General features: G+C 51.1%; 2 protein-coding genes across 3 annotated transcripts; both read right to left on the bottom strand.

Annotated features, from left to right (window-relative positions):
- Positions 1-12,727: 12,727 nt before the first annotated feature.
- On the bottom strand, positions 12,728-17,186 carry LOC133894776 (uncharacterized). 2 transcript variants are annotated; one of them, XM_062334936.1, is made up of 2 exons: positions 16,705-17,186; positions 12,728-13,773 (listed from the first exon to the last, which is right to left on the bottom strand). In XM_062334936.1, exons 1-2 carry the CDS (start codon positions 16,924-16,926, stop codon positions 13,738-13,740), a joined length of 258 nt encoding a protein of 85 aa, XP_062190920.1. In that variant the 5' UTR covers positions 16,927-17,186; the 3' UTR covers positions 12,728-13,737. The 2 variants fall into 2 exon arrangements, with proteins under 2 accessions (XP_062190920.1, XP_062190921.1); XM_062334937.1 differs by lacking the exon at positions 12,728-13,773 and adding an exon at positions 14,922-15,250.
- Positions 17,187-19,739: 2,553 nt separating this feature from the next.
- LOC133895680 (very-long-chain aldehyde decarbonylase GL1-1-like) lies at positions 19,740-26,128 on the bottom strand. Its single transcript, XM_062336148.1, has 11 exons — positions 25,816-26,128; positions 25,474-25,694; positions 25,126-25,358; positions 24,819-25,038; positions 24,112-24,233; positions 21,384-21,637; positions 21,150-21,257; positions 20,836-21,042; positions 20,614-20,724; positions 20,309-20,482; positions 19,740-20,217 (listed from the first exon to the last, which is right to left on the bottom strand). Exons 1-11 carry the CDS (start codon positions 25,864-25,866, stop codon positions 20,062-20,064), a joined length of 1,857 nt encoding a protein of 618 aa, XP_062192132.1. The 5' UTR covers positions 25,867-26,128; the 3' UTR covers positions 19,740-20,061.
- Positions 26,129-26,829: the final 701 nt, after the last annotated feature.

Genomic DNA, 26,829 nt, shown 5'->3' on the forward strand with positions numbered 1-26,829 from the left:
CATTAATTTCACCCGCAAAACAGATTCAGAATCATCCCCCGGCCGAATCTCAAAGGGGGTCCCTCCGGATCCCTGCTTGAGGAGTTCACCCTCCGACAGCTGACGCGCCAGGTAGGGGGTTGCATCCTTGAATTTGTTTTGTTTTCTTGCAGAAAAGATGGCAGGTGGCCATCGTCTCCGACGGACCGGCTCCAGCTCCTGTGAAGAAATGGAGCCCCTCGCACAGGAGGCCCCAGTCGCTGCTGCTCCTCAGCAGCAGCCACGGTCCACCCGCACGGCGCTCCCCTCTCATGGGGGCCATGGCGCTGGGCCCAGCAGGGCCGTCGCCGCTGTTGCAAGCGCACCGCCTAACCCCTAGCAAGCGGCAGAAACTCCTGCCACAAGGTCCACGTCTGGACAGCGCCGGGCGCCGTTACGATGCAGGCTAGCCTTCGGCGATTCCAGTCCTGAGAGCGCGCTGCTTGCAGCGCAAGCTCTCCTCAGGCACCCGCCAGTCCAGGCGGGGGGGGAAACCGCGGAGGGCCGCTGGCTCCAGGAGGTGGCCGCCTTGGTGGGCACGGCTAACCGTCAGGTGTTGGCCGAAAGCTCCCAGGCTACCTCCCACCGCGGCGCAACCAAGGCCGGTCCATCCTCAGGTGGCGGCCGAACTGGCCGGGGGGCCTCCAAGCGGAGTGCTGCCCCCCTGGCCACTACCGGAGCTCAGGACCTCCGCTTGCATCTCAACGAGCGGAGGGCCGTCGAAGATGCGTGCGTCACCCTTGAGCGCCAACGGGAGTCCCGGCATGAGGCCGAAGCTGAGGACCAGGCCTCCTCCATGCCGGCCCGTGACCGCCGGGGCTCCTCGGCTTGCCAGCGTTCACCGCCCAAGGCTGCCCGCGCAGCAGGGTACGGCACAGGCTGCCGTGCCTTCACCAGCGAGCTCCTCCGGGTCAACTGGCCCACCAAGTTTCGGCCAGAACTGCCAGAGAAGTACGACGGGTCCATCAACCCCGTCGAGTTCCTCCAAATCTACACCACCGTCGTCCAAGTGGCCAGCGGCAGTGAAAAGGTGATGGCCAATTATTTCCATGTAGCCTTTAAGGGACTCTGCCCGTTCTTAGCTTATGAACTTACCTCCGGGATCCATCGGCTCCTGGGATGACCTCTGCCACCAGTTTGTGGCTAACTTTCAGGGCACGTTCACGTGCCCCGGCCTGGAGTACGACCTCCACACCGTCAAGCGACAGGAGGGGGAGACGTTGTGGCGCTTCATACAGCGCTTCAGCCAGGTCCGCAACAACATCCCGCGAATAACCCCCCATGCCATTCTCATCGCATTCTGGTAGGGTGTCCGCGACGAGTGAATGCTCGAAAAGCTGGGCACGCACGAAGTCGAGACCACCGCGGAACTCTTTGTGTTAGCCGACAAGTGCGCCAAGGCGGCGGAGGCTCGGGCGTGGCATGTTCCGCGCCCTGACCAACCCGTTGCTGATCAACCAGGTCCTTCCCGCTCTGACAGGTGGGAAAAGAAAAAGAGAAGAAGGCGCGAGGCTCTCCCTGTCGCGCTGGCTCAGGGCCCTACCCATAGGCCGGCCGAGGAGCACGACCGCTGGACAGCGCGCCGGGCGGCCGCCAACAGAAGGCCCACGCTCGCAAGGGCTCCGGCCCCTTCGAGGGCTCCGGCTCCAGTGAGGGATCCTTCTCCCGCAAGGGCCCCTGCTCCTGCGAGGCCCGAGCTAGAGAAGTGGTGCCAGATCCACCAGACCGAGTGGCATGACCTCACGGAGTGCCGCACGGTCAAAGGTCTCATCGAGCGGCGCCAGAGGGACCGCGAACAGCCCCGCAGGGGCGGCGACGATAGAGCCGCCCCCGAAAATCAAGAGCTCGGTTTCTAGGAGCCTGAGCACACCGTCGACTTCATCGACGGAGGCACGTACACGCCCTCCTCCCGCCGCTGTGTTAAAACCATGCGGCGCGAGGTGTGCTCGGCGACCCCGAGCACTGAGGCCGCAAGGTCCTTGAAGTGGTCGGACTCCCCGATCACGTTCAGCCTAGCCGACCACCCCGCAAGTACTGCAGGCGTGAGGCGACTACCCCTGGTAGCGTCCCCCACCATCTGCAACGTAAAGGTCAGCAGAGTCCTGATCGACGGGGGTGCAGGCCTAAACCTCCTCTCCCGGGAGGCCTTCAAGAAGCTGCAGGTGCCTTCCAGGCACCTAAAGCCGTCGCTCCCCTTCTACGGGGTGACACCCGGGCACACCTTGCCCCTCGGGCAAGTCGCGCTGCCCGTGACATTCAGGAACCGGGATAACTTCCAGACGGAGAACGTCATCTTCAATGTCGCGGATGTCCCCCTCCCCTACAACGCCATCCTCAGGCGCCCGGCGCTCGCTTGGTTCATGATGGTCACCCACTATGCGTACCTCACGGTCAAGATGCTAGGCCCAGCAGGCCCTATCTCTGTGCCTGTCGAGACCGGCAGCGCCGTCTCCTGTGCCGAGCAACTATACTTGGCCTTGGTCTCAGCTCGGGCCGAGGTCGAAGGTTACTCAGGGGGCCCGGGACCCTCTTCATCCAAACCCCAACTCGCCGCAAACGCCTCCATTCCTACGAAGGAGGTCGTGGTGAGCGAAGACGCTTCCCAGGTCGTCCGAATCGGCGGTGACCTGGGCGGCATATAGGAAAGCGCTCATCGCCTTCCTCTGGGCTAACGTCGACGTGTTTGCATGGCAGTCGTCCGATATGCCCGGGATCCCTAGGGAGGTGATCGAGCACCACCTTGCTGTGCGCCCAGACGCACGGCCGGTGAGACAGAAAGTCCGACGGCAGGCGCCCGAGCACCAGGAGTTCATCCGGAAGCAAGTAAGTAAGCTCCTTGACGCTTGCTTCATCCGAGAAGTCCTCCACCCCGAGTCACTGGCAAACCCAGTCATCGTTTCGAAGGCCAACGGCAAGCTCCGCATGTGCGTCAACTACACCGACTTAAACAAGGCTTGCCCAAAAGATCCTTTTCCTTTACCCCGCATAGATTAGATTGTAGATGCAACCCGTGAGGTGCGATCTTTTATGTTTTTTAGATGCAAACTCGGGTTATCACCAAATTCGCATAGCCATAGAGGATGAAGAAAAAACTTCTTTTACCACTCTGGTGGGGACTTATTGTTATGTGTCAATGCCATTTGGTCGTCTTTCTAGCGCGCCGTGCGCATTACCCTTGATTCGCATGTTGACCGCAACGTCGAGGCTTACATTGACGATCTCGTGGTTAAATCCCGAGACCGCACCACCTTGCTGGAAGATCTAGCCGAGACTTTCAACAGTCTCCGCATTACCTGCTTGAAGCTCAACCCCGAGAAGTGTGTCTTCAGGGTGCCTGTGGGCAAGTTCCTCGGTTTCTTGGTCTCTAGCCGAGGAATCGAGGCCAACCCAGAGAAGATCCGGGCCATCGAGCAAATGCGACCCCCGGCTCGACTCAAGGAAGTTCAGCGCCTCGCCGGCTACATGGCGGCCCTCGGGCGCTTCATCTCCAAGCTCGGAGAGCGAGGATTCCCCCTCTTCAAACTCCTGAAGAAGACCGGTCACTTCGACTGGACGCCGGAGGCCAAGCAGGCCTTCCGCGACTTGAAGAAGTATCTCACCTCGCCGCCCGTACTGGTGGCCCCCTCCGAGGGTGAGCCTTTACTGTTCTACGTCTCGGCCACACCTCAGGTCGTGAGCATGGTACTGGTGGTGGAGCGTAAAGTGTGCTCGGGGCAAGGTGCTGGGTCCCAGCTCCCGGCCGCCCCCGGGCAGTCTCCAGTCCTCGCGGCTCCTCCCGAGCAGGGAGTCGAGCCCGAGCACCTAGCTCCTCCCGACCAGGGAGTCGAGCCCGAGCACTCAGCCAGCCCCAACCACGCCGCTGAGCTCGGGGGCTGTGATAAGCCCTCGGGTGAAGCCGCAGTCCGGGCCCGCTGTGTACAGCGACTGGTGTACTTTGTCAATGAAGTCCTCCGAGACGCCAAGACAAGGTACCCCCAAGCCCAGAAGCTGCTCTATGCCGTGCTCGTCGCTTCCCGGAAGCTGCGCCATTACTTCCAGGCGCACAAGGTCTCAGTGGTTACTACGTATCCACTGGGGCCCATCCTCCAAAACCGAGAAGGCGCTGGGCGCATCGTCAAGTGGGCGGTGGAGCTGGCGGAGTTCGATCTGCACTTTGTCAGCCGCCAAGCGATCAAAAGCCAGGCGCTCTCTGACTTTGTGGTGGAGTGGACGCCCGTCCCCGAGATTGATCCAGAAGAGATTTCCGCATATCCCGGGCACGATGCGCCCGGGTACTGGGTTATGCACTTCAACGGATCCCTCACGCTGAAAGGCGCGGGGGCCGGAGTGGTTCTCACCTCCCCAATGGGTGAAGAACTCTGGTACGTCATGCAGCTGCAGTTCCGAGCAACCAATAACATAGCAGAATATGAGGGCCTCATCGCTGGCCTCCGAGCCGCGGTGGGCCTTGGGATTCGTCACCTGCTGGTCAAGGGAGACTCCCAGCTGGTGGTCAACCAAGTGTCCAAGGAGTACCAGTGCACGGATCCTCAAATGGCGGCGTACGTGGTGGAGTCAGGAGGCTGGAGAGGCACTTCGACGGCCTGGAGCTGCGGTACATATCTTGCCGCGACAAAGCTTTGGCCGATGAGCTTTCTCACCTGGCCCCTTCCCGTGCGCGCATCCCTGTTGAAGCCTTTGAAGAAAGGCTCACACAGCCTTTCGTCCTGCCTGCCAACCAGGGCGAAGGGGAACCCTCGAGCGTAGTTGAGGGAACCCAGGCGGCACCCTCAGTGGGGAATCCAGTCAGGGTGCCGCCACCCGGCGAGTGCATTGCACTTGTCGGCGGTTCTCAAGATGCCTCGTGGATCAACGAGATCCGAGGGTACTTGAAAAAAAATTTCCTTCCCGAGGATGATGACTCTACCGAAAGGATTGCACGCCAGTTCAAACGCTATGCCATAGTAGACGGGTGTCTCTACCGGCACGGCACGAACGGTGTCCTCCTGAAATGCATCACCCGGGCAGAAGGCGGTGAGCTTCTCACTGAGATCCACGACGGCGAGTGCGGTAGCCATGCATCATTCCGCACGGTTGGGAAGTCCTTCCGGCAAGGTTTCTACTGGCCTACAGCTCTCCAGGACGCTTCCGAGTTGGTTCGGCGCTGCAGGGCGTGCCAATTCCACGCAAAGCAGATTCACCAGCTAGCTCAGGCTCTTCACACCATCCCCCTGTCATGGCCCTTCGCGGTCTGGGGGCTGGACATCCTGGGTCCATTCCCCCGAGCAATCGGGGGCTATGAGTACCTCTACGTCGCTATTGACAAATTCACCAAGTGGCCGGAGGCGGTTCCAGTCATCAAGGTTACCAAGAACACGGCGCTTCAGTTCATCCGCGGTATCACAAGTCGCTTCGACGTCCCGAACAGGATCATTACCGACAATGGCACTCAGTTCACAAGTGCCCTGTTCAGGGACTACTGCGAGGACCTCGGCATCAAGCTCTGTTTCGCCTCTGTCGCTCAACCTCGGAGCAATGGGCAGGTCGAGCGTGCCAATGCTGAGATACTGAAGGGGCTCAAAACCCGGACCTACGACATGCTCGCAAAGCACGAGAAAGGGTGGATCGACGAGCTACCTGTTGTGCTATGAGCCAATCGGACCACGCCAAGCCGCGCCACCGGAGAGACGCCATTCTTCGTCGTGTACGGCGCTGAGGCGGTCCTCCCCTCCGAGCTCACTCTTGGCTCCCCTCGGGTGCATGCCTACCCCGAAGGCGAACAGGAACAGCGAAGGCGCGACGACGTCAACTACTTGGAAGAGCGTCGGCGACGTGCCGCCGTTCAAGCAGCCAGATACCAGCAAGGCTTGTGAGCTATCATCAGCGTCACATCCGGGCCCGGTCACTTGAGGTTGGGAATCTAGTTCTCCGACGCGTCCAATCGCACGAAGGAAGGAATAAACTGTCCCCTATGTAGGAATGCCCCTTTACCGTGATCGGTGTCCCGCGACAAGGCTCATTTCGGCTGGCTGCGGAGGATGGGCAGCCGCTCCCAAACGTGGAACATCGAGCATCTGCGCAAGTTTTATCCTTAGGTGGACATGTTTGTGCTCGGGCCAACCAGGCCGGGGGTCCCCCCACCCAAGTTGGCCGGGGGCGACCACCAACCATGTAAGTCACTCAACCCTGTACAAAATTGTCAATATATATTCTCATTTTCTAGTTCTTATTTCAAATTTTCTCTCTGGAATCCATATGTTTAATCTGTCTGGTGAGATGCTCGATTATGCGACAAAAACATGCTCCCTCATTTTTCCCGTTGATAAAAGAGTCTCGATCGGTATGCGCGTAGGCAGTTGCCGCTGACCTAAGTCTGTTGTGGTAGGCTGTGGTGTCCGGTGCCATGGCAGTACCCCGAGCATCACCGAGCCTCTGGGGTTCTCGGGTAATCCTACCGCTTGACCAAAGAGTGGTCGGGAGCCTAGACCCCAGGGGCGGGCTATCGGTGCTCGGTCTAGTCAGTCCTTCTCGGGCGCCACCGAACCATAGGACCTCTAGGTTATGCCTCTGTCTGTATACTTCGCCGGTCCGGGTATTCGAGAGGTCTCGGGTCACAAACGAGAGCAGTCTATAATGAGTACCACACTAACAGAGTGCACCACACAAAGAATCTTTTCCTATTTTCTAAAGCTTACAGATCAACAACCGAGAATAAAAGTAGCTCGACCGCAAAGGCCTCCGTGCCCAGGGCGTTGCTCAAACCTATAGGGTCCTCGGGCAATCCTACCGCTCGTGTTGGGATCGCCTGGCCCCTGGCTCCCTCTCATGCTTTCCAGTGCTCGGGAGCTCCGTCCAAGGGGCACCCCGAGCTCAGAGCGCATACCCCTTCTGGATCGGCCGGCCGAAATGCTGACAGCTGTTCGGTGAGTGGCTAAAGTCATACGAATTTACATTCTTACTTATTCAGCAATCTATTGTTCCCGAGCTATCCTCGGGAGCCTCGCATTCTAATCTGTTTGACGAGATGGTCTCCTCGCGCACAAAACCCTGCCCACGTGTTCGCTTTTTCCGGAACGACAGAATAGACAGTAGTCGGGTGTACTGTACTAACGGCGATGTCTGACCAAAGTCCTTCATGGCGGTCGTGGTGCTCGGCCAGCTTGGCAGTACCCCGGGCACTACTGAGCCTCTGGGGTTCTCGGGTAATCCTACCACTTGAGCAAAGAGTGGTCGGGAGCCTAGACCCTAGGGGCGGGCTGTCGATGCTCGGTCCCGTCCGTCCTAGCCCGGACACCACCAAACCGTGGGGACTCTTGGTCGCATTTCCGCCCGCACGTGTCTCTGGTCTGCTTGTTTGAGTGGTCGCAAAGTGGAAAAGTGTTCACTAGTTGTGGCGTGCTCCGTGCTGGATCGACCTATCTACCGAGCAAGGAAGTTCGTGCCTTTGTCTCTTGACTTAGCCGCTGCAGACTCGCGAGGCCTCGGGGGCTGAACGCGCGGAGTGGTCTCACTACTCGGACGATGAGTGGTCGGGGCGACTTCGTTCTCGAGGGGGGGAAGGTTGGGCTCGGTCCGGCTAAGTACTCCTCGGAACATCAAGTGAAAAGCGAAAAGACTTCATCAAGCATCAAGACAAACATTGGAGTTGCGATCCCAAAGAAAGGCTTCCATTATACTAAAAAAGAAGAGCCATTCGGAGGGATCACTCACATATTTACAACAAGTCAAAAAAACAAAAAACAAAAGCCTAATCTAGGTCGGCGGGCTCTGAAGGCGGCGAGGAGTCTTCGCTGCTGTTGCCACTGCTCGGTACCGGCGGTGGCTCCCGCATGAAGCAAGCCGCCACCTCGGCGGCGACGCCCCGGACAGCCTCCCGGGCGGCCCTTTCCTCAGCCTCGACCACCCCCTGCCGGGCTGGCTCCAGCGAGAAGTTGGGGTCCTGACTTCGTTAGCAGGCCAGGACGTGCTCGGCCACCACTTGGGCCAGAGCGCACCCCTCCCGGGAGGCCAACTCCTGCACAGCCCGGGGAAGAGCCTTCAGTCGCCGGCTGATCTCCTCGAAGCCGAGGGCGATTTGGCCGATGGTCTCTTGATCCATCCCCTTCTCGCCCACGTTGACTCGCCCAAGCCCGGCCACCCTCACAGACCTCCGTGCTTGCTGAAGAATGTCTCGCATCATCAGCTTGACGTTGGCCCGCTCGGCGACGACGGTCTCGAGCTCGTCCTTCGCGATCTACAGCCGCTCCTTGAGGCTAATCCCCTCGGCCGCGCTGGTCGGGACGCCGCTGGTCGCCGGGGCTTCGGCTTGGCCCCGCTTCACCTGCTCGGCGAGGGCAGCAAGGGCCTGCTCCCGGTCGGCTAGCTTGGCCTCCCATTTGGCGGCCTGCTCCTCCCGAGCAGTTAGGGCCGCCAACGCCGTGGCAGCCTCCTCTTCGCGCAGGGTAAGCTGCTCCTCCCGGGCGTCCTGAGCCGTCGCCGTGATTTCGACGTCAGTCTCGCGGACCGCAACCTCCTCCTCCCGATGGAGGACTTCGACGCGACTCTACTCGAGTTCGTTGTTCTGGCAGGCTAAGTCTGCCCGGGTGGTCTCCATAGCCTTCTCGCGTTGCACGATGGCCTCCTCCCGAGCACGGACCAGACGCACCCTTGCGAGCAGTTCCGCGGCCCGCTGCCGCGACATCTCCCCCAAGCGGCTGGCCTCCTCCTGCGCAGCGACGGCCTCGTCGCGCACCTCCTCCAAGGCCTCCCGCTCCTCGGCCACTGCGCGCATCGCACTCTCATGGGTTGCGCGGCCGACGCGATGTGGGCCTCCAAAAGCCGGCCGACCTCCTCCAAGCGCTCCCTCTCCTCGACGAGGGCGGCGCGGTCCGTCTCGAGCTGCGCTCGCTCCCCAGCCACGGCCGCCTCCAGCCGCTCGATCACCTCCCGGGCGCTTCCTAGCACGTCCGGGAGGGGTTCTGCGGCCTGGCTGGACGACAGTCGGGTGCTGGGTCCCCTGCGAGCCCTCTCTCCAGAGGCGCTCGGGGTCCCCGATTGCTGCCACATCGGTGGCGCCGCCCTCGCCGCGGCCATTTGCCCCGCCCTCGAAGTGCTCGGGGTGGGCTCGGCTGGCACCGGCTGCTCGGGCACGGCCGCTGCCCTCGGCTCAGGGCAGGGCGGCACCTGCGGCTCAGGCTCGGCCGGCGCGCTCGGCTCAGGCGCGCTCGGTTCAGGGGCAGGAGCCGGCCTTGGCGCCTCCGGTCGCCTTTGGTCTCCGGAGACGTCTTTGGGCGGCCTGAAAACAGGGAAAAGGTTAGTCCCCTAACTTATATCCGGGCAAAGTGCGCTCGAAAAAAGGAGAAGACTCACGTCGCTTTCGGTCCGCGGTACTGCCACCGGGACTCTGGGATCTTGAACTCCGGGTCCTGCGGCTTCGACCCGAGGTCCGCCTTCCTCGTCTTCGGCAGGGGGCTCTGCCCCTTGGGCCGTTGAGGGGCCCCCATGGAGCCTGCCTCCGGCATCGGGTTAGCCCGGGCACTCGCTGTAGCGCCGCCGCGTCGGCCTTGGTCTTCGGGCTCCCGCGCCCTGGACCTCGCCTCCGTCACGGATTCTGCGCCGGACGACTGGCCGCCCCGGCCCCCTCCTTCGCGTCGCCCGCCGACGGCCGCTGCCGTGGAGGCAATGGCGACGACAAGGACGAGGGCTGAGGCACGAACGTCAAGGGGTGCTTTCCTTTGTTCCCCGGGCCCGCCGCTCTGCTGCCGGCGCCGCCTCTTCCGCTGGCCTGATGGCTGTTGCCTGCGGCAGCCCCACGGCCGGCATGCGGCCTGCCTCCCGTGGCGCCCCTGCCGTCGGCCTACGTTCGGTCGCCCGCGACCTCCCTGTCACCCACCTGCGGCCTGCCACTCGCGGCGTCCCCGCTGCCGGTCCTTCGCGCGCCGCCCGTCTCCTCGTCCACCTCGGGAATCTGGATGGTCCCGGGGTTCCAGCGCCTCGGCCGGTCGACCAAACCCTGGGCATCGAACTCGGGTAGCGTCGCTTGCAGCGCCACTCGGCCCGGGTCCACGCAGAGCGCCAATTGTTCCCGGGGAAGGACCGCCCGGGTGAGGTCTTCCACGCCAGTCACCACCGGCAGTAGGCCCGTCAGCGCTCCCTCATACAGGTCCCCGTCCTCGCTGATCTGGGTCCTGGTGATGTCGTTGGGGCCCGTGTACATCTAGCTGGGGCGGACCTGCTCCCGCAGGGGCGTCAGGCGGAGACGCAGATAGTCCACCACCACCATCACCGACATCAGCCCCGCCTGGCGCAGGTAGTCGATTCGGTTCAGTACTGGCCGCATCCGCTCATCCTCCGCCGGAGCCGCCTCCCAGATTGACCTCTGGGGCTCCGCCACCGCCTCCGGCAGCACGAGGCGGTCATGGGGGCTGACGTCGACGTAGACCCAGTCGTGCCGCCAATCGTCCCATTTGCTCCGCAGCACTTGGGGGATGTACAGCTCCGCCAAACTGTCCCGCAGCTGGAAGTTGCAGCAGCCGGCGACGTCTGCGGTGGAGGAGCCTCTCTTCTTCCCGGCTGGCCACAACACGAAGAAATGCCAGAACAGCGCCACCGACGGCGGCACCCCCAGAAACATCTCGCAGAAATGCGCGAAGATGGCCAAGATGACCACCGAGTTCGAACTTAGGTGCGCCAGCTGGATCCCGAACGTGTCGAGGATCTGGAGGAACAATGTCGAGAATGGCGACACCAGCCCGGCCGCCACGAAGGAGACGAAGATGACGATGCGCTCCGACCGGTCCGTGACGGGCGGGAAGCTCGCCGGCCTCACCACCGACGCCTCCCGCTGGCCTTCGGGCACCATCAGCTTGTGTCCATTTTTTCTTTTTTCATTGCTTGCTACTATTATTATAGGTTAAGTCCTATTTCCGATTCACATCATTATCATAGCATCTCTGGGAGCTTGATCGGCCTTATTCTTCTTTCAGGGCTCTTGCTAATCTTATTGCTTTAACCTTCGTTGCTAGCATCTCTATTTTTTTTTTTAAGTCTTTCCTTCCATTATATCCACATCCCAACCCCCCTTTGAGTTTGTCTATATCGTGCGAGTCCCAATATTCCTTCATCATTTAGCTAATCTCTTTTATGGTTGGCCAACTTTCATATTTATTTGGCTAATCTTTTTCCATCGTTATAGATATAGATGCAATTGTGCCATCTATGTCTAATCTGTAACTTTAGTGACAATTTCGTTTGTCGTTTTGCTACTCATAGTTGTTAAGGCGGTGTGGCAAACTGTGATGAGCCACCACCTTTACAACTTTATAGCGTCTATGGCATGCGACGTGTATGATAATAATCTATAAAAAATAGAATCAGTAAAAAATATAAAAGAGAGGTTAAACAATGGATTCAAGTGCTCTTTGTTGTCATCCCGACCCATCCTTGCTTCGGCCCGCATGTATTCCTCCCACCAGCCCATGCACGCGCTTCCCTATCCATGGCAAACCCGTCGCGGTAGCCCTCTCCCTCTCCTTGCGCCTCCACGCCACAAAGCCTAGGCGTCAATCTCATCTCTTACCTTCGGGTGTCGCCACTTTTCTCGCTTATAGTCCAATCTTGAGCCGCTCATAATCCGGATGGACCAGGGCGTAGGGGGGGCAAACGGATCTCAAGGATAGACCACGGGTGCCAGGGTGGGATGCGGGAGTATAGGCATCTCGGGGGTCAGGGGTGGGAGTGGACAGGCAGTAGTGTAGGGACGACGAGGAGCATGAGTAGCAGACGGATCTTGATCTTGGCAATAGCCAAGGCTACAGTTCAAGCGGTCAGGTACACACCTAATGCTCGATATGCGGCCCACTCAAACTCGGTCTCCCTCCTCATCCCCACTACCGAAGGGGAATGGCTCCCGCCATAGCGAAATTGGTCGCCACAAAACATCGTAACGGCGCCACAACAATATGGCAGATGCCATAAGCGCGCAAGCGGCGTGGCTTCAATATAGTGAGACCTAAATTTCTGCGACACAAATATGGCGACGCCATGACAACTATGTTGCTACTCGTTGTCACTTTATTGTAATTCTTGATCAAGGGTATTCTTTTATTGTCATCGCCACAACCCTACTTATATGCTTCGTTTTGCACTTTTTTTATCTTGATTCGATAGGTTACCAAGGCTCCACTCTACGATAATTTTGAAGAGATAGTTTTTGGATGTATCAATTTCATATTATCTAAGTTTAGTATTTAGTGTCCACTATTTCAAACGCAATGTTATCGCATACGTCTTACATTTAAGGAGATATTAGGAATATACAAACCTTTATGTATTTAAAAATATAGAATCTTTACGTATTCATTAGAGAGCCATTTTCCTTCTCCTAATCGCGCTCATGTACTCTACATATTGTTGTCATTGGGCTATTATTCAATATAGAGTAAATTTAACAAACTACAATTATTTACACATAACTATCACAAAACTATAACTTTTGAAATAGATTTCACAAAACTATAAATACTTATACCCCTAGTAACACAAAACTATATCTTTTTTGCAAGAAACTACTACTATTTTGCGCAAAAAAAATAATTATGTGTTACTTGGGACACAAGTACTTGTAGTTTTTTGGAACTCATTAAGTTATAATTTAGTAATAGTTAGATACAGATAGTTATAGTTTCATAAAATTTACTCTTCAATATAAGTGCTATTCATAACATGCACATGCTCACATTAACACACATAGTCAAATAACGAGTAGCAGCGGCGCTTAACTCATAGATTTGGAAGCAGCTGAGCATTATCTAGAGCACCCACCAGAATAGCACAACGCAGAAAGCAATAACAGTCACGGCTCCATCACCAATTTTTTTTAAAGCCAACCCTAGGATAAACAAGGCTAAACAACAAGAACTAATTCTTCCAAGAAAACCCAAAATTCTTGTTTAGCATGAGTACAAAGTTAACTTGAGGTCGCCTTGGTTAGCATGAGCAGACTTCACCAAGTCAATTATCACATCATTCCCGTTAAGAGTTTACATGATGCAAAAATAGTGGAGGTATTAATACAAATAAAGTTGCAAAACCTGGAGATGGCATGAACACAAGTCGCCATAGGGTCTGCCTAATGTTTTTTAAGTAGGACTTTTAAGAACCTAAGACAAATGATGTCCTCTCAAAGCAATCGGAAATCAACGAGATTTGACTCATGATGCATATGCCTCGATAAGATGTTAAGAATACCCCTCAGGAGATAGAAAAGAAAAAAGAAAAATAGAAGATGATTTGTATGATTCTTCATGTTTCATTTCTCTTGGAGACCAAAAAAAGAGGCAACGAAAGAACTTATTTTATAGCCTACTGATGATGTGGGTCTTAAGTGCATCTCTCTTCACATGTAGCAGAGCAGGGATTGCGTCCCCAAAAGCAACTTCATAATACAAGTTTTAGACACAGAATCTACCAGAAAATTGCCGTTCAATAATTGTCACGTAAAGCCTCTACAGGTTTTCATCAAACATTCTGATGCTTAATTAAGGCATGCATTTAACGTTCAACTAACTGCGGGCAAGTAGAACGCACCTGGAACCATCAACATATCAAGTATCAGCACTTTGCCCCACATGGTCAGCATCCTTGATCACAACCACAAAAAGGCAGGCTGTCTACGGCGTGTTCAAGGTAACAATGCAAGAAATGGATGCTTCACCGGAAGAAAGCAAAAGTACACAACCATCAGGAGACTACTCTCGAGTCTCAAGCAGTTAGACCAGCCGGTAGCTTCTCCCTGTCCTGCAAATAAGAAAAACTAATAGCCTTATTTCGGCGCAATTAGTTCAAACATCTACATTGATTGTCTCACTGAACTTCTGATGTGGGTGCCACTTCACAAAAAGGGACTCAAAACACTTCATAGCAAAGGTTAACAGAAAAGGACTCAAAACAACTTGAAATCTCTATCTCTAGTATAACCAAAACCAGAACCAATAAAATCGCTCAAAATTTGAATTGCAGGCACAGGAACTACTTCCTCACCTGCGAAGACTCATTTCCTTATCAGTGTACAGACAACCTTTCGATCAGATTTTACACAAATAAATCCAAATTTGTTAGCAGGTACATGCATATCCAAATCCAGTTGGAAGTCCATACAGATGTGGGGGCTCTAAGCCATGTGCACGCATGTGGCTAGTCCTGTTCTTCTGTTCCAACTAATTCGGATAGTCCATCTTCCATATGAATTCTCATGCTGTTCCGGACCACTTATTATATCTCATTTATCCTCACACTTAGCACCACAAAATCTCGCGTGGCCATGGAAATGTACTTCTCTGATAAGGTCCGACACAAGAAGTGGTCATATTCAACCATGTTTAAATCAGATGAGGTCTCATGGTTGTCCATGCTTGCCCTTGCCCCCACTAGCTCATCATTCTGTGTGACTTAACCTTATTAGACCCAAACAAAAGTTACATCGAAGAGCAATGATGAAAGTAGCCCATGAACCAGAATGTCGTGCTTTTCTAATCTATGCTACCAACAACCACTAGAAAGGTGTTTCAAGATCATTACAGAGAAAGTTACTGGAAACGCTACAGCCAATGCTTCTCAGAAAGACAAAATAAGAGCATAGAGCAAGGAAGTGGAGTAAAACAAGAACATGACACTTTTACACCAGACTCTTGGTCCACAGGGACAGTTACATACTTACATTCATGTTTACCAAAATGCTCCTACGGCTGTTCTGAACATTCTCTATGTCTGTTTATTTACTTTTAGAAAAAAGAACGGCAATTCAAGTATAATATGACTTATGGACATAATAATAATAGACACTGAATGCAACAACCCAAATATTGTAAAAATCATGGCAACATCACAATTCATCCAACAGCATATTAGTGAGTACAGAAAAGGAGAGAAAGAAAATACTATGGAAGAGTGACAAAATGCAGAATAGGCAGTATATACTGAATAGTGTGAGAATTCTGGCTGCATAAGTAAGCATACGCAATAAGCTAAAGCTACTTAACTATGCTACCCACATCAGCATGGTGTGCCCTCACAGGAGAGCTCCGGAAGAAAGGAGGATTGTTAAGCAACAGCATCTATACATTAACATAACAGAGTGCAGAAACAACAGTGGTAGAGCTAAAACTTTATGCTAAAGGGACACAACTCCAACAACATGTTTACAAATGCTTCTAGCAGGCCATGAAGGTAGCTCGCCAAGAGCCTCTGTATTTTTGCACCAATATTACTTCTTTCTCTGCAAAATTTACATGGCAACAAATAGTAATGTGAACACCTTACATGACTAAGGAGACTTGAAATGGATCTGTAATTTAGTATTTTCTAAAGACATACTCCGATAAGCTACAGTTTCAAATAAATAGAAAACGCCTTGAGATTATTCAAGGCCCGGGATATTGCATAAAATTGTGCTGCACCACTAAACATTATACAATGATGAAAAACTGTGGACTTAATTGAAAATAGCCAAGAAACATGTGATTTTCTGCAACTATGACCATAAAACATGTGGTCTTATGAAATATTATTTCGGTACCAAGAGGTACTCATAAGACTTTATCATGGTTCTATAAGACCTGTTCCATCACAATGCACCATTGGCATTGTGTCAACGTGTGTTGGGTGTACAAAATGAGGCATGTCCTTGTTGGTATCCTCATTAGTAATTTTGTTGTGTAAGACCCGTCCCATCACTACATGGCAGTGTGTCAGTGTGTGTTATGGTGTACAAAATGAGGTGTATCATCATTGGTAACTTCAATTTTCTTATAAGGGGATGTCAATCAGCACAGATTAGAGGAAATGAGGAAGAGTTCAGTACATCAATGGAAACTTTGATAGTTCACAATTCTTCTTTAATCATGGCCAATTGGTTCGTCTTTGCAACTCTACCTCTGTAACTCTGTTGAAGCACTCCCACAGAATTGCAGCATGCAAGCCGTAGTGATGCTCCAAAGAGCTTGTGAATGACTTCACACACTATAAACTCTTGGAATAAATGCCTTAAATTCTGTCTGTTAATGAAATGTTTTGTTTCAGAAATGGATGGACTATCCGATCTAACTCAGAACCTAACCCACTTGATTAGTTTGAAGAATGGAATGGGTTAGTTCATCGCCACCTCGTTTCACACAAGCACAAGACTAGTACAAAATAAGAAATGGTGTCGTACCACCAAAATCATGGGATGAACTCATGATAGGACCAATCCAATCTAGGATGAGTTGGTTCCACAAACTAAACACACCATAATTTCATTTTGCTCTTTTCTGTTTGTCCTCCTTAATTTCAGTCCCCTATTGGAATACACATTACTCTCTCTCCCTCCCTCCCTCCCTCCCTCCCTCGCTCTCTCTCTCTCTCTCTCTCTCTCTCTCTCTCTCTCTCTCTCTCTCCCTCCCTCCCTCTCTCTCTCTCTCTCTCTCTATTCAGTCCCCTATTGGAATACACATTACTGGACTAGGCACTAACACGTTCTGTGCGGATTCGTGGAACTAATGCAGCACACCGAGAATTCGTGGAACTAAGCGCAGAAGACCTTTCAGTCGCCACATGCTACTATAACTGGAAGCTAAATCCTGGATCACTAACCAAGCACCACACCACACGCACATCGGGTAATTTGAACGGCAGTCATTACACGCGGGACAAAATTAAGTGAGCACAGGGGGCAATTAAGGGGTAACGTACCAGGAGGAGTGGACGGAGCCGCCGCGGAGGGCGCTGTCTTGGGCTGCGGCGGTGGCGGAGGGGGAGGAGCGGCGCGTACATGTAGGAATCGGACGCGAGGTAGTCCACGATCGCCTTCACAAGGGCCCCGCCGACGGCCGGCGCGGGCGTCACCATCTTGCGCCGCGGCCGCTTCGCCGGTGGCAGCTTCTTCCGGACGCCGAGCAGATCCTTCTTCTCCATCGGGTCGCTCCGGCTTCAGGGGTAGGGCTTGAGGGGTTCCCTTTCTTCTCCTCGAGGTTATCTGGGGGTTTGGTGCTTCGGCTGATCGATCGGGTCGGCGAAAGAGCGTCTAGAAGTGGAGGAGTTGGAGGGGGAGAAGGCCTACGTGGCGCGTTCCGGATGCCGCCTGCGGCTCCGTCGCGACGCGTCACGCGTGGCGGCCGGCGGCTTCGGGAGGAAGAACGGTGGAACGGAGAGGGGCAGGAAGCGGTAGAGTCAGCGAGCCCAACGGTCGGGGTTGGTAGCTTGGGCTTTTGTGGGCCTTTCTCTGCATGCTTGGGCTGAACATTCACATCTCGCAATAGAATTTAGGGCTGTTTGGTAGACCGTTCGATCCAAATTACCTCTGATTCTGGTATTTGAGTGATTCTGTGATCCAAAGTAATTTTTTAATAATTTTTTTATAAATTTTACAGAAAAATGATTTTATGAGAAAGTGAATCAGAAAACTGATTTTTTTTCACTCCCAACATTTTGTTCATTTAAGATAATTACTCTCACAAAATCATTCAAAGAATTAAAAATTACAAACTACTATTTGATAGAGTTTTTACTGATTTTACTTTAAGAACTTAGTCTATAAACTTTGTCGAACAGATCGTTAAATTTTAAAGTAACCATCCAAAAAACTCTACGATCCACCCTTGATAGTGGTCATGTATTTTATAATTTAAATTTTATAAGTTTTTTACAGTCAATGAATATCCCTACGACTGCAATTTTGATCAAACAATGAGCAACACATATAAACTCTAAACCTTAAAATGTCACTAGAAAAGGCATCCGAAAATGACTTCCTTTTAGATGAAAAAGCTTTATTCCAAAATGAAATATCTTTCGTCCTCTGCACCAAGCAGATACACATAGCTATTATACAATCGTAACCGAAGCAAGTCGGTTTTAGAAGACAAAAATGACTCAGCTGCATAGAACATGTCCATCAGGTACTACTTACCTCACATCCAAGTTAACCGATTACTGCAAGGAGTCCTTGCCCATCAGCTCCCTAAGCACCCATGCACGAGAGCGACGCCCAGGGCGCATGTTCAGGGTGTTCGATTGCCTATGGTGTGTCTTGAGGTTTTTGTTGGAGTTTACTCTTGTTCTTTCACTGCTGTTTTAAAACTTTAGTATTTATTTTAATAAATTTATTTTTATTCGATATAGTATTATTTATCACTGATAATATCACTACATGTATGATGTGGTATACATGTAGTTTGTATTTTATTTGATCTTATAAATCGGGTGTGACAACAATGGATGTGACTTTGTCATGATACTTTGTTTTAAGAGATAAAAGATTTGGTTGTGGAGTTGTTTTATAAGATATGAAATGGTTTTGAGTTTATTTGGAGTTTGTTTGACACTACGTCAAAACAACATATTAGTGACGGGTGATAATCATCATTAGTTATGAGTCATGTACACGTCACGCATCACTAACGATGGTCATAAGTGAAGGGTCACAGTTGAGACCTGTCACTAAGGTGTATCTCCTATGGCCTGAGTAAGCTTGTTACTCGTCACTAATAGGTAAATTTTTCACCCGTCACTAATGATCGAGTTCTAGTGATGGGTAGCAATTGCACCTCGTCACTGAGACTCGCTCATTAGTGACTGATGGTAAATGCACCTGTCACTGTGACTCTGTCATTAATGACGGGTGATAAATGCACCCGTCACTAATGAGCGAGTCATCAGTGACGTGTGAGTTTACAATCCATAACTGATGATATCTTTAGTGACACGTGATATTTTCACCCATCACTAATGTGTTAATGCCCCGAAGGGCTTTAGCTGTTTCCTAGCTACATCTTGAAGCAATATCAGGATTTGACAATCGTCTTCTCCTGCAAATATTTCACACCAAGAAATATATATATATATATATATATATATATATATATATATATGTGTGTGTGTATTTATCTATAGCCGGCTATAGGATAACCAATTCTATAGCCGGGTCTAAAGCTAGCGCACCCGACTGACCAATCTCGTTCTGACCCAGTCCAAGTGCTCGTATCGACTCGTTTTCATCCCGACACGGCTCGACTCTCTTAGTCGTCATCATCCATATCGATGGAACCAGATGAGTGCCCCCCAAATTGAGCCCATGTTCCCATAAATATAGTAAACACTACATGACGTTCTTGTACATATATTCCCTCTAACTTCACTCTTCATCCAAACCACTACAACATTTTGTCGTCAGTGATATATCATTTTATTATCAATCAATATGTCAATTGTAGTAACTCAATTTCCAATTCATTCCTGCAGTATCCTATACATCTAAAACGAATACAACCACTAAAAAAAGTAGTAATTACCATACTCCATTATCGTAATTGATGTTAGCTTTTATTGTTATATTGGCTGCATTTTAAATATCGTAATTACTTCAATTGTTACGGTAAAATGATGTACATTTTGTGGTAAGCAAAATATCAGATGACTTTCATATGGTCTAAACTAGTTTATATTGGTAGTGTGTGATAATCAGACTAAACGTGGTACGCGGTTACATGATTTCTGCCGGTCTAGCCGAAGCGAACAGCACGTCTTGCCTACAGTTCCGCTCGGCTCGGCTCACGAAAGAAACCATGATCGTGCGCACCATGCGAGAACAGGGACACGCCAGGCTATAGAATAGCCTATTATATATATATATCAACCACATCTTTAACATAAAGTAGCCTATAAAAGACCTTACTCTATATAAAAGGGCACCATGATAACGTAAATTCGTGGCTTCTAAGCTGATGATTGGTATTACGACATAGGGAATAACTGTAGCTATGATACATGTTAACTTAATATTAAGAAAAATCATAGCAATAGAAGTAATTACTATGATATGATTTATTTACTACGCGTGAGCAAACACCATGGCGTAGTGGAATAGTAAGTTACGCAGAACAAACATCACGGGGCTATCGTAAAGCTTAGTCTAGCCCCACGCTTTGACGTAGTGGAATAGTAAATATATTTTATCTGTACCAACGCACCGGCATTTGACTAGACAAATTAACGACAAAGCCATGCATGCTGGGGACGCGGGACGGCGCCGGCCGGCGGGAGTTGCGTCGATCAGGCGGGGCGCAGGCCGTGGCGCAGCGCGGCCTCCCAGACGACGTCGATGCGGTCGACGTCTATGGCGCCGACCTCGTGGTTCTCGTACCCCTCCAGAAAGTGCACCACGCCGCCCGCGTGGCAGGCGTGCACCACGCCGCGATCCATGGTGTACTGGCAAGGCAAAACTTGGTCAGGACGTGCACAGACCGAGCACGGCGATCATTACATGAGGAATTGAAGCCGGCCAAGTCGATCGGTTTACCTCGCACGTGCCGAGGCCCTGCACGTCGGCGGGCAGGCGCATGGCAGCGAGCTTGCCGTAGGTGCAGTCCCGGCGGAAGCGGGTGATGGGCGGCACCACGAACTGGTGGAAGTGCGTGCCCGCCGGCGCCCGCAGCTGCTCCAGCGGGGACAGCCACTTCCCCACGATCCACGTCTGCACGTGCGCGTTCCGCAGTCAAGACTCAAGAGGCATCAGTATGTCGGCCTACCAGGCCGGCCCAAATTCCAATGGCCGAGCTCATCGGGCCAAGAAACTTCTGTTGCAGTGTTTGGAACTTGATGTACCTTACAGTGCTGTGCAGACTGGTATTCGGTGACCCGGACCAGGAACTGCTGGGCCTCGGGGGGCGCCTCCTCCTGGACCTTACGAAACCTCTCCTCCGACGCCGTCAGCATCTGCATCCACCAACGAAATTGCTCCGATTGGTCAGTCACCGTGCGCGCGGCCAGCAAGCATGGAACGGTGTTCTCACGAAAGGATTTCGCTTGCTGCCGACTGCTGCGTACCATGACGCGAACTCTCTTCCTGCAGAGGTAGAGCGCGATGGCGCGGCCGAGCTTGGACGTGGCGCCCGTCAGGAACACCTCCGCCACGCCCTCGGGGATCTCCCGCAGGATCACCGCCGCCGTGAGCGTGTTGCCGTGGACGACGCGCACCCTCAGGTCCGGGTGCCTCCTCACGAACAGGGCGCCCCCGCCGTTGAGCGACTCGTTCTGCACGCACGCGCGATAATAAATTGGCCAAAACACATGCGCCTCAACATTTTAGAGCGAAGATTAACCGGCATGTTCCTGAAAGCGAGCGAGGTGACTGTGCAGACCTTGTTCAGTGCTGCGAGGCTGATCACTTTGACGCCCATCTTGTTGGCCCTCAGGATCGCCGTCTCGATCTGCCTGTTGATGCCATCTTTTGCAAACGGTAAAAAGTACTGCAAGAGGCAAAGAGAAACAGCGCAACATAAACAAGCAGGAAGAAACTGTCAGAATCTGATGACCCAGCAAGAACAACTTAACGGAACATTAACAAAGATTAAAAAAACTGTGACGTGACATACTTGGAAGCCGTATCTGGGGACGATCCAGGTCTGGAGCAGCTGGCCCCGGAGCCTGTAGAAGGAGTAGAGGAAGGTCTTGGACCAAGCCCAGAGCATTGCCATGAACACGAACGCGACGGGCCAAAGCAGCACGGTCGCCGGCGTGGCGGAGTACGGCCGCGAGGCATGGCTCCTGCTCCGCACGTTGTTGTGTGCGGACGACATCAAGTCGACGACGTGGACCATGAACACGAAGCCGGGGATCTCGTCGGCCCCTGCGCGGGCGCAACAAAGAAACGCTATTAACGACGCAAGCCAGCATTCTCATCACACGGTTGTGTAATCAATTATGAATGGGAAAAAAGGGCCGCAAAACTGTTGCAAACATCTTTGCAGTAAATCACTTGCCATCACTAAGTTTGCATTTCAAGGATAAATTATTCTTTTTTTTCTTGTAAGTAATATGGTTCGATGATTCTGTTCTCAAAGCCTGAAATAAACTGCCGTAGTTGCATACTTGGATCATTGCATGCATGAGTTAACTGGTGCCGCCGCAGTAGAGTACTAGTACCACTACTATGCCCAACTTCCATAGTTTCATCTGATCTAGCCTCTAGGCCCTAAATACTACTACGTGTTGCAACAGAAATCAGAAAGACCAGAATAATGATGTCCAGAAATGTGGTGTTCAACCATTCAGGAATGGTGGAACAGATCCCTACGCCTCCTTCCAGCGAAGCAGAAGCGCAACGCGGAAGCTCTCATCATGTATACGGTATGGAACATTTGGAAAGAGTGGAACCGGAGGGTCTTGAGAACAAGACACTGCTGCCACTGCAGGTCTTCAGGCTAATCAAGGACGAGGTCGCCTTCAGACTAATCAAGGACGAGATCGCCTTCAGGCGATTAGCTTGTGGGCAGCCTGAGTTACCTTAGTTAGCTCTAATTTAATGCTATTGTTAAACTTAGAGGCGCCTTTTCAGTTTCCTATGTAATCGCATCTGTTGTAATACTTGGTTTCTTCCTCCTACTAAAATGAACGAGCAGTGCTCCTGCTCATGGTTCCAAAAAAAATGTGGTGTTCATTAGTTGCAAGTCAACCGAGTTCTATGGTTTCTTTCAAAAAAGGAGGAACAGAAACATATAGAAGACTCACTCCGATCCTGCGCAGATTAGTCGTACCTTATGCTCCAAGAAACTTAATTGCATGTCTGAATTATCCTAAACTATGAGAGATTCATTGAAATTCAACTGTTCCTGCGATCTAGAAATTTCATTGAAGTTTTCAGAAGACTAATGGCAACATCAATGATCAAACTTACATTGTCGTACCAAAAAAGATTTTAAATAAACTGGGAAAGACTTGCAGAGTAGGATTACACAAGGGGATAGTGACCGAAGAATAAATAGTAGTGTAAATATTTCATTTTATATCAAAGTTAAGGACAGTTCTTGTGATGGAAATAACGCCCGTTCTTGTGACGTTGCAGGATATACGGTCAACTTCATGAAGTACAATGTTATAATCAAAAGATGATGGCCAGAATTGATTACTGTATATTCTTTCAGCTGTCCAGAACCAAATGATTTGTTACTCATAATACTAGAGGGAGGTTGCCTAGTCTGAACTGTATTTGTGACTAGAACTGTTTTGAAGGAAATATAATACTCGAGATTGGAATTAATTAAGTTCAGTTATTTATATTTGGTTCATTTCATGCTTATCTTATGGTATATTATCTGCTACCCTAAAGTCCAAACCTTCTGCTTTTAGTTGCAATTAATTTTTCTATCAGGAATACTGAATCAAAGGCTGCTTATCTCTGTTAGTTAAGCGTGCCTACGTGTTACACAAATGTGCTGCTCCTCCACAGGAAATTCATCACCGGAAGAATAAGCTAGTTTGATCAGTCAAGAAAGGAAACTCGATCTCTCTGAAAAGTCTGAAATGATAACACAAAGTACTTGTGCTAGAAGTTAGACTCAATCTGATCAGTGGACGCCACTCATTGATCCTCACAATAAACAGTCATGGTGTGCCTTTTGAAATCGATGTTTCATTCCCAACTAAACTGCTTTACTCCCATTAAGAGAAAAGATGCAAGGTACATGAGGCAAGCAAGAAGAGCCAACTGCTGATTAAAGCAAGTATTATGGGCAATGGTTGACAAGTCAGTTTCTCAATTGCTAAGTATTTGCCTCCCAGACAAATAATAAACCGTTGTCTCCCAGGACAGCGTATATCATGTTGGCTAATCTACGGTGAGCACTTAATTTCAGCTTTGTGCTGCTAAGAATTAAATACTGAGACATGATAGGATGATAAGTACTAAGGCTTTTTTTTATCAAATAGAACCATACTGCCATTTTGCACTAGATTGTGCTATTCTGAGGCAGGATACATTATTCCTTCAGAATATTTTCTTTTAAGGAATTACTTCAGAATATATACGTACGATAAATCAGACATTGATTTGTGGGTGGACGCTTCACGCAACTATGACATTGCATAACTCATGCTTTGCCTTTCGCTTTCTTAGCCGCGACTACTAGCCGTGACAACGGGCGAAGGTATTTATTTGATTATCACCGTTATGCTAAAAAAAATTGCTGTAACACTGAAACCTCTAACATTTTCACTAGATCTCGCCATTTGTAAATTGACAGAAGAATAAGGACCATTTAAACGGTCAAGGAATGTGATTTTTCATAGGTTATCAATTGGATAATAGAAATGCTCGCATCTTACCTGCACTATTTTTCTTCTGCAGCTCCCAGGACTTGTCATTCAGTGTGCCTCCGAGCAGATCAAACAGTGGCATAAACAGACAGAAGTTACTGTCCTTGTCCGTGTGGTGAATACTATGATATCTGTACCAAGCAACAAAAACAGATAAAAAAATCTCTGGCAATTTAACATCTGAAAGAAATATACGTGCTTATGTGGATTTAAAAAACAGTAATCCTCGAATAATAAATATAATTAGTACTATAAATAAGCAGAAGCTGTATATATGACTTCTACATCTGAAACATATGCAGAGAAGCACGCTGCACTTTGTTGCTCCTATTTATAGTATCATAGTATTCCAACAACACCATATCTGATAGGGATCCCTATCTGATAAGACTGGCGTGTAGCCAAGAGCTAGCAATATGCTACAGGGCTAAGTACTGACACGCTGAACTGTCGGAAAGACTCAAATACCTACTACCCACTTTATCCGTGATCAGTGTTAACAGATTCCGAAAATTATTTCACCTAAAGAATTCTAATCCAAATAATCTGTTCAATTCATGGCATTAATCAGACATGAGGGCACAAGAGTACCCCACAGCAAGTCAACATCTGCCACGGCCACGCACCATTCCTGTGCGATTTGAGTTTTGTGTCGCCCTGGAAAGCTACTAATATGATTGAGAATTATCTGAGTTTTGACAATTCCGAGTGCTCACGTTGGCGGGGCGATGAGGTATCTGGCGGCCGGGACGGCCTGGAAGAGCCGGCCGGGGAACACCTCCACGTTGCAGAGCCCCATGCCCCTGAGGAAGTCGAACGCCAGCGTGTAGCCGAACAGCAGCCCGGACGAGCCGAGCCCCGTCGCGCAGGCGGCCGCGATGGGCACCGCCATGAGCCCGCTCATCGCCAGGTGCTCCAGAGGCGTCGCGAGCCCGGCTGCATCGCCACAAGACGTGCTTTGACCAAGAAAAGAGGCTAGCTTGCAAAGCTCAGGCTGGAAGAGTACAAGTGGTCAGTGCTTACCTGTGGAAGGCTGGAGGACTTTGACGGAGTGGGGGAGCGAGTGGTAACTGGCGAAGAGCTGCCCTTTGTGGAAGGCCCTGTGCACGAGGTAGAAGAGGGGCTCCGTGACCGCGACATGGAACAGGAGCGCCATGGCCACGCCCCTTGCGTCCCAGAGTGGGAGGTGTCTCAGGGAAGGGAAGGCGTACAAGGCCATGGCCGCCATCCAGAACTGTAGGATCAGGAAGTTGTCCCTGCATGCATGCACCCATCCAACCATTAGAGAACTGGCCAAGGCTTTCATCGTAACCTGAGCGATTGATGGTGTGTGCATGACAGGTTCTTGGGCTGCAGACAGCTCTTAATTACCAGTGCCGCTCCTTGTCAATCTGCTCGAAGTCGGCGCCGTCCCGGACGATCAGGCGCCGCCGGTTGAGGAACAGCATGTTGCTGAAGCCGCACCAGAGGTTGTAGGTCAGCGCCCGGAGGCCGAACAGGAGGAAGAGGAGGAAGCACCAGTGGTCCGGGCTCGTGCTCTCCCATGCTCTGGAGGCTACGGCCTTGGCGAGCAGCGGCCCGTACAGCAAGTACTGCAACAAGTTATTAGCATCCAAAGACAACGTCAGAAACTAAAACAAGTCAAGCAGGATCGAAGGCGATCAAGCTGCATGCAAGCAAAAGACAGATGCATCCATCGTATCATTGTCGTGCCTTGTAGGAGCCCAGGTTCTCCCATGGCCAAGACGCCAGTGGGGCTCCCATGCGTGTTGATTTCTTGGTCGATCGTGAGCTAAGAGCTGCTGCTGGCTATGGAGAAGGTTTCGGCGGCCGGCGCTTCCTATGTATGCAGGTGTATATATCTAGGATCAGAATTCAACTGGACTATGATTGCGCGGAGGAGAAGACGATGGAGGCGCAGTGTACGACCAACGGCCCAGCTCTCCAACTTACCCCAATGAATTAACAACCAGTGGAATGATATTACAAGGAAGATTACATGTGGAGAGGGAGCTGAGGATGCGTTTACTTGCACCCAGGACGACGGAGCAAGCACATAATTTTCTCCGCGATAGCTGATTGGAAGCCGGCATTTGATCGACGCTCCCGAGCGATTAACATGTGCTGGGGTGGCTGTTGTCTACTGGTACATGTGGGAACGCGCGTGGTGCATATGCGAGCATGGATTTCATATGCGTCGAATTTGAACTAGGATGGTTTACACGTGATAGATTCTATGACATGGTTGCTAATATCTAGCAAATGGAACAGTGGGAGAATAATGCAACACAAAGATGGTAGAATAAGACGAACCCTAAGACAATATATGAAGGTCTGTTTGAAGAATAGCAATGGCCAGAAAAAGAAAGAAAAGACACTCCTCATATCAAAAATTGACATTTTAGACAAGAAGGTAGAGAACACAGCTTTAACAACAAATGAAATTGGGCTCAAACAATATCTCAATAAGAGATTAGCACAATTATTAAGAGAGGAGAAACTCAAATGGTACCACTGAATCCTTTGACCAACGGTCTTTTTCTTACTATACAATGTACGAGAAAGAGAAATGATTTCTGTATGGTTGTGGGAAGAGCTATTTATTTGTAGCTATTTTTCTTATACTCTGAAATTAGATAAATATGTTGTTCCTCGTAATGCAGCTGTTCAAATAGGCAGGTTCGAATCTTGTCCCCACCTAATCACGTCAGATACTTGTCCACCAAT

The sequence above is a fragment of the Phragmites australis genome, chromosome 16 (assembly GCF_958298935.1).
Source record: "Phragmites australis chromosome 16, lpPhrAust1.1, whole genome shotgun sequence".
Taxonomy (NCBI): domain Eukaryota; kingdom Viridiplantae; phylum Streptophyta; class Magnoliopsida; order Poales; family Poaceae; genus Phragmites; species Phragmites australis.

What these genes read in the sequence shown, in the direction of transcription:
- LOC133894776 (XM_062334936.1), bottom strand. Translation starts at nt 16,926, where the DNA reads ATGGAGAAGAAGGATCTGCTCGGCGTCCGGAAGAAGCTGCCACCGGCG. An exon ending in GGCTCCGTCCACTCCTCCTG is followed by an intron (nt 13,774 to 16,704) that starts GTACGTTACCCC and finishes TCTTATTTGCAG; the next exon opens with GACAGGGAGAAGCTACCGGC.
- LOC133895680 (XM_062336148.1), bottom strand. Translation starts at nt 25,866, where the DNA reads ATGGGAGCCCCACTGGCGTCTTGGCCATGGGAGAACCTGGGCTCCTAC. An exon ending in GGAAGAGAGTTCGCGTCATG is followed by an intron (nt 20,725 to 20,835) that starts GTACGCAGCAGT and finishes TGGTGGATGCAG; the next exon opens with ATGCTGACGGCGTCGGAGGA. An exon ending in AGTCTGCACAGCACTGTAAG is followed by an intron (nt 20,483 to 20,613) that starts GTACATCAAGTT and finishes GCGCACGTGCAG; the next exon opens with ACGTGGATCGTGGGGAAGTG.